Source organism: Hemibagrus wyckioides, linkage group LG20 (genome assembly GCF_019097595.1).
Source record: "Hemibagrus wyckioides isolate EC202008001 linkage group LG20, SWU_Hwy_1.0, whole genome shotgun sequence".
In the NCBI taxonomy this organism is placed as follows: domain Eukaryota; kingdom Metazoa; phylum Chordata; class Actinopteri; order Siluriformes; family Bagridae; genus Hemibagrus; species Hemibagrus wyckioides.
The window spans coordinates 14,076,056-14,086,357 of record NC_080729.1 but is presented as its reverse complement, the minus strand read 5'-3'; the positions used below and the strand labels follow the sequence as shown (position 1 = coordinate 14,086,357).

Sequence of the window (10,302 nt, the reverse complement as noted above, 5' to 3'; positions counted from 1 at the left end):
GTTACTGGTTCCAGTTCAGCACAAAAAGCAGTTTAGAACTTTTTCAGATACAAAAACCCCACTATTATCAATCTTCTCTTTTTCCAGTTGCTATCAAGTATACACTACTCACAAAAAGTTAAGGATATTTGGCTTTTGGGTGAAATTTATGGAAAATGTAAAAAGTTCACGCTACAGTGATATTATATCATGAAAGTAGGGCATTTAAGTAGAAGCATGCAATGGTGATTTCCTCATCTCAAACAATTTATTGAAACAAAAGCCAACAACAGTGGTGGGTATACCACAACAAAAAATGTCAGTGTCTCAATAATTTGTCATGTGCCCTTGACCATCAATAACAGCTTGACAACGACGTCTCATGCTGTTCACGAGTCGACTTATTGTCTGCTGAGGCATGGCATTCCACTCTTCTTGAAGGGCGGCCCTCAGGTCATTGAGGTTCTGGGGTGCAGGGTTACGAGCCTCTACACGGAGACTCAGCTGATCCCATGGGTTTTCTATGGGATTCAGGTCTGGAGAAAGTGCAGGCCTCTCCATTTGAGGTACCCCAGCCTCCAGCAGCCGTTCCCTAATGATGCGACCTCGATGAGCTGGAGCATTGTCGTCCATGAAGATGAAATTAGGCCTGTGTTGTTCATGCAGGGACACAATGACTGGATTAATGATGTTATTCAGGTAGTATTGGCTTGTCACTGTACCATTCACAAGATGTAGGGCAGTTCTGTATTGAGTAGACACACCTGCCCAGACTGTAACACCACCACGACAGTGGCTGATGCATAGCGCTCTCCTTGACGTCTCCAACATCGTTGGCGGCCATCATTTCTGCTCAACGTGAATCGACTTTCATCAGAGAACAGCACTGAGGCCCACTGGTCCCTCGTCCAGTGTAAATGCTCCCTGGCCCATGCAAGATGCCTGGTGGTGTGGTCAGGTACCCTTGCAGGTCGTCTAGCACGCAGACCACACTGATGTAAACGGTTTCGAATGGTCTGACGTCACACTTGGGTGCCTCTCACCTCCCTTAAATGTGCCTGGAGTTGAGTGGCATTCATCATCCGGTTCCACAGGGCACTGTTCACAATGAAGCGGTCATCAACGTGGGATGTGGCCAAAGGACGTCCACTTCTATGCCTTTCTGTGACTCTTCCAGTCTCTCTGTATCTCTGTCGCAACCTGCTGATGACACTCTGTGACACTTTAAGCTCAGTGGCCACTTCCCTCTGAGAACATCCTGTTTGAAGCCTCGCAATGGTGAGGTACTGTTGATCAATTGTTAGGTGTGGTCTTGGTCTCATGATGTTAAAATGTGAACAGCATGATGAAGAGGACTGTTTAAATACCAATTCTAATTGAACCAGAAAATTTATTGGTCGATTCATGGATCAAACACATGTTGTGAATTTTGCCATTAAGCACCTTGTTAGAGAGCAGCAAGTTATGCAAAAAGTACTGAAACACTGAACAGTTGGACATGTGCATTCAAAAGTGTAGAGAAGGTCAAATTAAGTTCACCTGTAAAGGTTATAGTGCATTTTAGGTGCATCCTGAAATTTCACCCGAAAGCCGAATATCCTTAACTTTTTGTGAGCAGTGTATATTGCTATCTAATATATTTTGATATATTTGGTGAAAATGATTGTAGTTGTGTTGAGGTGGAAAAAAAACCCAGATGTGCACTTACCCATATCCAGCCAGAAAGCCCAGACTGGGAGGGCTGACCTGATCACTGAAGATATAGAGATCCAGTCCGGCGCGTTCTTTGCCCATTTTTGATATGTTTGTCTTAATTTTGCCAGGATTGGTCTGGTTCACAATCCACCACTCTTGAACATTTCCTGCAGTGGTGTTCCCTCGGCCTAGAGTCAGGTTGATGCTTTCAAAATCTGGAACACAGAGAGAGAGAGAGAGAGAGAGAGAGAGAGAGAGAGAGAGATGGGGGTCAAAACCCAATGTGTAGTTAAATTGTCATCTATTTCTGAATTTAAGTCTATATATATATATATCCTTTTATAATTTTACCTGCTTCAACATCATACATAAAAGGAAATACGCAGCCATAAAGGAATGCTCAGTAAGCAGTTTTGACTATTACACAATGATCTCAGGCTTCTTACCTGAACTCAGCTGATCGATTGGTTTCGCATTGGAGTCACTGGGTGCCCTCAGATATCTCGGAAAAATGTTTTGGATCACGCTGAAATTGTGCGGTTTTGGATTAATGAAACAAATTTCCTCCAATCTTTCAAAACGTTCAAAATGAACTGCTAAAAAGCGTGCACTCACACAAACTGTTTTTCGTTATTTAACAGTTTCACAAGGTCTCCTTTGGTGCCATCCTCAAGGTTTATGGTGCGTTTCCCTGTTGCCGTCTCTGCTTTCGCTCCTAAACTGAGGTCCCTGTGTAAAATAGACCAACGAGGCATAACTAAAGAGAGCTTTCATGAAAAGAAAGACAGCTTTGTGTTCATCTCTCCTTCTTTAGTATGTGTACAGTAAATAAATGCTCTGCAGTTTCTAAAACGATAATACAGCTACGGCGGAGTTTCTCACACACAGCAGCTTTTATTTCATAGGAAAGTGAGATTTTTATTTTTTGATTATTTTGCATACACCTGATAAACATGAATTAAATTTCATGATTTTATAGCACAACATCATTAGATGCAAGACAAAGTAAAAAGGGCAGTTTTACTTAAAGTGTATACGTATATAATATCATGATATCACTGTAGTTGAAAATATTACGAAAAGTCAATTTGTTTATATTTCTTACTCGTACAAATAGCCTGGAAGATATTTGGAACATCATATCATGTCAGCACAAGTGTACTCTTTCCTAATGCACCTTTATAATTTCTTCGTATTTGCCCTTTCTTGTGTTTGCTCCATGAATATAATGGGAAATGACTGTTATAGGTGTGTTTTTCTTTTTTATTTTAATTTATTTAAATAATAATAATTTTATTTTTAATTTATTATTTGAATTGATTACATTTCTTCTGACATTTTACATGTTTATAAAACAAATGTTTTTTTTTATAGTTCAGTGATTTCATTAGTGCTTATTATTTTAAAGTCATATAATATTAAAAAAACTTCATATTCAAACAAACTTAAATCCCTTTTAAGAAATCTAAAGCAAGATAAGATGACCATAAAACAATGAAAATATTTGAACTGTCGTAAACATTAATAAATTGCATTCTTTCTAAACTTCCTATAAAACTAACATAAGATGTCTTTTAATTACTTTCCATTTTCTAATCATTATCTTGCGCTAATACTGTCCTTTAGAAACAGATTTCAAAAATGTGTGACTAGCTTCCAGATGATTTTTCTACTATATAATAGATTAAACCAAGACTGTGAGCTATACCTCTGTACAGACCAGGCCATGGTTAAATGAAAATCAATGGACTGGCCCAATATTTTGATCAGGTTTTCCCGGCTGGGTGGGCTGATGGTCCACAGTGAGTTGGAGCTTCCCTCTAGGTGAGCTATGGTGACATCCTGATAGACATAGGCCTCGAGAAACTGCAACGACGTCTACGTGGGAAACAACACCACCTTACGTCAATCTGCCACCCACCCTCACCATCAAAAATGCATTACACATTAATTATTAAAAAGTAATTGTTACCCATTATGAGTGATCATAAACTTCACTAAATGAATAGAATCAGGGTTGCTCTAAATAGACCAGTGAGATTATCTGCCTCAGATAAAGCTTGGTCATATGTTATATATATTACAGGCAGAACTCTAGATACTTACTGAATTGTGAGTATGGGCTTTAGTGAAAGTCTCAAAATCTTTCTGAGTGATGCTTATCAGGTTCTTTTGTTGAGCGCTCATTATGAAGATTGGCTAAATAAATGCATAAAGAGGAAAACAGATGGGTAAAGGACAAGACATTTTCTGTTTGTATATTGCAATATAATGATCAGGAGGAGACGGTAAAGTATTGAATAATATTACAGATTATTAATGGGCTCCCTCTTGGTGTATACGTACCTGGAAGCCTCCAAGTGTGAGGCTAACAGAGACGTCCAGAGGTGTATTGACGACGCCTGCTACTGATTTGACCAGAGACATGAAGAGCAGAGGGAACCAGACAATGCAGATGAGCAGCATAACGATCATGCCACCCATCCCGTACTTCACCACCTTTTTCTTCTTCTGACCCCGAGGCTGAGGGTAACGCTGGAACACGCACACACAATAAAAAGGTCAACATTAAACTTTTTCTTTTAACACAATTTGGCACTCAGTTATATATACAGTGTGATTCACTGTGCCCATACACACACATTCACACCCTCATTCACACATGGGGTCTATTTAGAGCTCCCTGTAGTGCACAGGTAACGTATAATTAGGATGCACTTCAATATGTTAAATATATGTTCATCTAGTGCAGCATTGCTTCACTCCTGTGTGTTCAGTTTCTTACCTTTTCAGACTCCCTCCAGCACTTGAGCACAAAGATGTGGGCGTAGATGTCCTCCACACAGATCCAGCTGGACAAGCTGAGCGTCGTGTCCGTCCATACCCAGTCCATCACGGCACGCAGCTCGGTCAGAAAGGGGATCAAACGAAACCTTGAAGACACAGTCAGTAATTCCCAGGTGAATAAACTGTTCCCACAAAGTTGGGAGCATGAAATTGTCCAAAATGTCTTGGTATGCTGAAGCATTAAGAGTTCCTTTCACTGAAACTAAGGGGTCAAGCCCAACCCCTGAAAAACAACACCTGAATTCAATGATGTGGAGGGGTGTCCCAATACTTCTGGCAATATAGTGTTGATTCCAAGCTACACTCAAAAGTACATCACACAGAGAAACAAATACAGGACAATTTAACATTGATTTTTCTGATGTATTTGTAAATTTTGCAATTGAGTCATTTGATGCACTTTGTGATTTCTGCTCTTAAATGTTTAAAGGCGCAAAACGTAACTGTCCTGTTTGGTCCCTAAACGTATTCATGCCCCGTTTATTTTGTGCCATTTTATTTTTCCAGTTGTGAAACAAGCTTGTGCTAGCAAATTTACTGCACATGCATTTACATTTATATAATACAATGTTTTTCAAATTAATATCTACAAAATGCCAGACAGGGAAGATGGTGTACAGATAGCTAAGAACTAAAAAAAATACATTAGGAATAAACTGGCCTGTCAATCAGTTAAATATTAAAATTTATGTTTGAGAAGCCTTTACAAGATTATCAGTTCTGCCAAATTGTTAAACTGCATTTTTACATCTTAACCGTCTATACATTTTTACTATTGGATGTGTGTGATTATTCTGTTCCATTCAGTTCCTTATTTATCAAGCAGCGGTTTCCTTTAAATGCTTCCAGTAGCTATAAACCTAATCCTAGCCCTGTGCAGTGCTTCTGTAAATGGCTGAAAAGTTTTGGAGCATCATTTTACAAGCGTAGTTGGAACTGATTCACCACACCATTTCCTTGTAGCATTAAATTACTTTTCAATCTCCTTACTATGCTTTACTACAGTGGAGAAAAAAAACAAAACAGAAGTCAGGTTACATATAAGTGCTCATATAAACTGTCTCACTTTGCTGATCCTACAACCATAAGCACATCCTCAATCGATCAGATCGATCATTGTATTTCTCATTGATCTGCTCTCACCCTTGAAAGAGAAAGAGGTTGACGTAGTTGTAGCTCTTGGTCAGAAAGTTGCCCAGCACTCGGGTGGGGTAACCACAACGGATCTGATAGGCTGACAGACCGAAGTAAATGCACTTCACGAAGTACCACAGCTGGGCCACTGTGTTCTGGCTGAAACGCCTGAAAGAGTGCACACAAGCAAGGTCTTATTACTCTATTAACTAGCTTCAAAGAAAAAGCATAGAAGCTTTAATGTGCTCATGAGCCGCAGATTGTGTATCTAGACGTCTATTACCTTTCCGTTATTCCTGGAAGGATGAAAAACATCCAGAAATGGATACCGAACACCAGGATGACCTGGAAAATCACTTTGCCCATGACGGTTTTACGCAGGTACAATGCTCGGTCTACGACCATGGTGCCGAACTGGATCAACACCATCACCAGGAACGGACCTGGGACCTGATCTTCTGACAGCGAGGATGTGATGTCTGCTCCTCCCTGGTGTTTCTGAAAATACCATGAGTCACACAGAACAGTTTACTAGAATGACAGAACAGACAGGTCAGACCGAGGACTTGATTTAGCAGGAAACTGACAGAATTAAGAAACTAATTCTTTGTATATTTGATCTCAGTTATCATTAATATTACTGTATCCACCACATCAGCACATCTACAATGCTGCCATTGCTGCCACAGTCTGAGAAAACCCCTTGCATGCCTCAATTTTGTCTAAAAAAAATCAAATTTTGACCAAAATATAGTTTTTCTTCCAGTATCATCCTTTGACAAAACATGTTACAAAAGTACAGAGAAAAACAAGAGTAAAAAACATTGGTTACAAAAAAAGATACTGTGGAAACTCTGGAATACCCCAAAAGCCCAGAAGCCAAAGACGATAATGATGAAGTCAACAGTGTCCGCCAGGAACATTAGGACGTAGACGTCGGTCACTGCACTGTACTCAGGATGGATGAGGTTATAGAAGAACTGACGAATAGGGAGGTAGATCTCTTTTCCTCTGACAAAAACACATCATGGATAGAAATGCCACTTATTAGTACCGACTAAATCATAACCATTAAAAACATAAAAGGTAACCCCAGATTAATAAAACGTGTATACTGTAACATATGCTTTCTTACACACTAATAGGTCTTCTGAAAAACAAACTGTAATTTGTAAGAACTACTCTAACTCTAAAAAGTCAAAATGTTGACTCATACACTCTTACTTTTTGAGTAGAAAGACCTTGGCCTTAATGAGCTGCTCTCGAGCCTTCTCCATGATGAGTTCCTTGCGGCTCTTGGGTTCTACTCCGACCTCGCTGCTTCCTCTACGGCTGCTGTTCCTTGTGCTTGTGCTGCCTGGGGGAAGCACAATATATTCAGCTATACAAATAGAGTGCATATAATTCTACATTACTTTAATTTGCCTTAGAATAGAACCACTGAAATCAGACCTCTCACCTCTCTTGGAACGCTGTGATGAATGGCGTGAGATGTAGGAGCCTCCGCTGGAGCTCTTGCGCCGCTGGTACGTACGTTGTTCAGGTTGGCGCATGTGCACAATTTGGACCGATTCAAAGTCTGTCGAACTTCCCATGTTGAATTTCATAGAGCGAGGAGGTGAGCTCTTCTTTTTTGTCTCTGCCGGAACCATCACTGCCATTTTGTCTTCATCCTCGGACTCGTCACGATGTTGAGAGGTGTCTTTTTTTGTCTCCTTGGGGTCGTCCTCGTCCCACAGACCGTGGCACTAAAGAAGTGTTTAAAAGATGGATAACCTCATGTTTCAAAAGAGATGTCACAAAAAAATGAAGGGAACGAAAATGAATTCAGATAAGCACCTTGAGGATTGAGCGATGGAAGAAGAGGGCAAGCAGCTGAATAAGATCGTAATGGACGTAACCGTCTTTTTTCTCAACACCAATGATATTAGGCGGGTGATACGGCTTCTTCCTGTCCACTTCCAGGTTCTGGTTGAAGGGGAAAAAGCTGAACTGGAAGAAGTATTTGATGACAATGGTAACCTAAAAGAGAAAAAAATTAAACTACATTAAAAAATGTACCCACACATAATTGGTAAAATGTGTATTAGCAAGACAAGGTACCAACATCAGTGTTACACTTGCAATGAATGTGCACAAGAAAAGATGTGCATATTAAAATGATAGAACTTAAAGAGGAATTTGCCTCTGTGTAAATAATGGCAGTCATCCAGAAGCGTTTGCTGGGCCGGGGAACAGACAGCATGGCCCACAGGAAGATGAGGATGGGCAGCACCAGCGTTGCCATGGAGGCCGAAATCATGTGGTTGAGGATGATGACCAGGTAGCAAACCATCTCAGAGTGAGCCACTAACAGGTTGTACAGGGCGTAGCATAGCTGCAGGCCAAGCGGCTGGGACTTGTAGAAGCGCTCAGAGGCATCCAGCTCCTCGTCATAAAACATTCTGAGAAAATTCAGGGAAATAAGATTTGGTCTTGAAAGGGCTTCTTGCTGAGGCAAAGTGGAAATTTGTGTATATCTAATGATGCATTGAGTATTATTTCTATAGATCCAATTACTTTGTTTTTTCAAATATAAATAATTTAAGCCTGGTTTATTTTGTTTATTAAATTAATTTAAAAAAAGTCACTGTCACAATGAAAGCATCCCTGTCTTATAAATGTATGACAACCACTGGTCCAGTACATAAATGACTTTGGACCTTCACACCATTCAGTCTAATATGGCCCCTTGGATAAATGCCCCTTGGGCACTTGCTGCTTACTAGAAGTAACTGTGAAACTGTTCATATCTTACTTGTTGAGCAACAGCTCACTAGCCGTGAGCTCGGTGGTTTGGGAGGGAAGCAGTGCATCATCTGACAATAAGTCCGATCTGCTGTCTGAGGTCATGAGCATGAGCTGCTTTTCTTCATCACTCTCCTGTGAATCAACCGAGAGGTGATCGAAGCTTACTGCTTTGCTATAGCTGGGTGGGACATCTGCATCTGAGGTGTTAGGGATGTCCGTGTCTGGGGTGAAAAGCTGGCCGCTCGTCCTCTCTGCTGCCACAAGCTCTGGTTCGGAGGATTCGACATCCTCCCTCTCAGGGCTTTGAGATTCACCATCATCCTCCAGCCTGTCCTGCTCCTCTTCTTCTAGATCTTCAGCTGTCCATTCTGATTCTTCGGGTTTTTCTTCCTTGAGCTCCATTTGTTCTCCATGTTCTTGCTCTGATTCAGGCTCAATGGAGCTCCAGGGGCCTCTCTCTGCTTCCACAACCTGTTCAGGTGCTTCTTCACGGTGATGTAGTTGGTCTTGCTCATCCTCCACCTCGTCGATGGTGTCGTTGGTACCTTGCCGTGAGAATAACGTGACGCACTGAGTGGCCTCGCTGTTGAAAATACAGAACACACACAAAGAAATGGAAAACACTGGTAAACCGAAGCTGTTTAGCTTGAGCATAGTTCAATAGCACAGTTATTTTCAGTTGGGTGGTTTGGGATTTACTAAAGCCTAAAGACTTAAGCTTAAAACATCATTTCCTGTCACGTTGACCTGCACGTTGGTGCCTAACTGTATTCTAAGATGCATTGTTTGGCTTGTACTGCTCATCTGGAAGTGTGTGCTCACACTGCACTATGAGGCGAGTATGAGATTCCAGCGTCTGAACAGGAATGTTATCATGACCATATAGCACTGATGTCTAGGGAGACATGCTCAGATAAGGCTTGATTGGTTTTACCCATTACGTTTGATAGGTCTCCATCAAACAAGGCAGCTAGCAAATATGTCACGTGTTATACGTTGATATTTTAACAATACTCACATGCTCACAATCCTATATGAAATCAAATAGGTGAAAGTTAATCACCGCCTTCATTTTACTCATTACATTAACTGCATCCAGTTAAACATAGGCCAAACTTTCTCACTAGGAAATGTATACAATCAAAGAGAAACCTATGAATGGGCATGAGGAGAGGAGATGAGTTGAAGATGCGTAATATTGTTAAAGACCTGGAGATGTTGCTGCTGCCACTGTCTGCAGAGGAGTTGGACATGTCCATACTGTACATTTTGCGCAGCTTGGGCCGAGCACGCTCGCTGGTTTTGGGCACATGCTGAGGCACGTCGTCTAGGTCGTCTAGCGTGGACTCGCGGGAAAAGAGCATGGTGGCCTCTGTGTATGCACTGGATGGAGATGGATGAAGATATGGAAGAAGAAATGAATTGATGATTGATGATAATATGATGGTATGTCCACTATGTTCCAAACAAATTTTGAACAAAAATGTAAGAAAGCCTGACGGAATGTAGTGATGAATGAAATGCCCATGATCCTGTCTGGTTAACAGTGAAATAAGAGCTCTTTCCTTTTTACATCTTGATTTAACTGTAAACTGTTTTTCTCTAAAAATGCGAACATGTGCAAGGACTGAATTTTGCATCATAACATAATATATACACTATATTGCCAAAAGTATTCGCTCACCTGCCTTGACTCGCATATGAACTTAAGTGACATCCCATTCCTAATCCATAGGGTTCAATATGACGTCGGTCCACCCTTTACAGCTATAACAGCTTCAACTCTTCTGGGAAGGCTGTCCACAAGGTTTAGGAGTGTGTTTATGGGAATTTTTGACCATTCTTCCAGAAGTGCAT

General features: G+C 40.9%; 1 protein-coding gene across 3 annotated transcripts in view; it reads right to left on the bottom strand.

Moving 5' to 3' along the window:
* Window positions 1-10,302, bottom strand: part of LOC131371021 (piezo-type mechanosensitive ion channel component 2) — a 74,198-nt gene that overhangs the window by 3,135 nt on the left and 60,761 nt on the right. For all 3 annotated transcript variants that reach the window (XM_058418721.1, XM_058418723.1, XM_058418722.1), the window contains 16 exons: window positions 9,655-9,828; window positions 8,453-9,028; window positions 7,841-8,099; window positions 7,495-7,677; window positions 7,115-7,403; window positions 6,880-7,012; window positions 6,519-6,666; window positions 5,939-6,153; window positions 5,665-5,823; window positions 4,460-4,607; window positions 4,021-4,209; window positions 3,781-3,873; window positions 3,383-3,552; window positions 2,290-2,403; window positions 2,121-2,200; window positions 1,688-1,889 (listed from right to left, as the gene is read on the bottom strand). In XM_058418721.1, coding sequence (XP_058274704.1) covers window positions 1,688-1,889; window positions 2,121-2,200; window positions 2,290-2,403; window positions 3,383-3,552; window positions 3,781-3,873; window positions 4,021-4,209; window positions 4,460-4,607; window positions 5,665-5,823; window positions 5,939-6,153; window positions 6,519-6,666; window positions 6,880-7,012; window positions 7,115-7,403; window positions 7,495-7,677; window positions 7,841-8,099; window positions 8,453-9,028; window positions 9,655-9,828 — 3,132 coding nt within the window. The remainder of the gene's footprint in view (window positions 1-1,687; window positions 1,890-2,120; window positions 2,201-2,289; window positions 2,404-3,382; window positions 3,553-3,780; window positions 3,874-4,020; window positions 4,210-4,459; window positions 4,608-5,664; window positions 5,824-5,938; window positions 6,154-6,518; window positions 6,667-6,879; window positions 7,013-7,114; window positions 7,404-7,494; window positions 7,678-7,840; window positions 8,100-8,452; window positions 9,029-9,654; window positions 9,829-10,302) is intronic.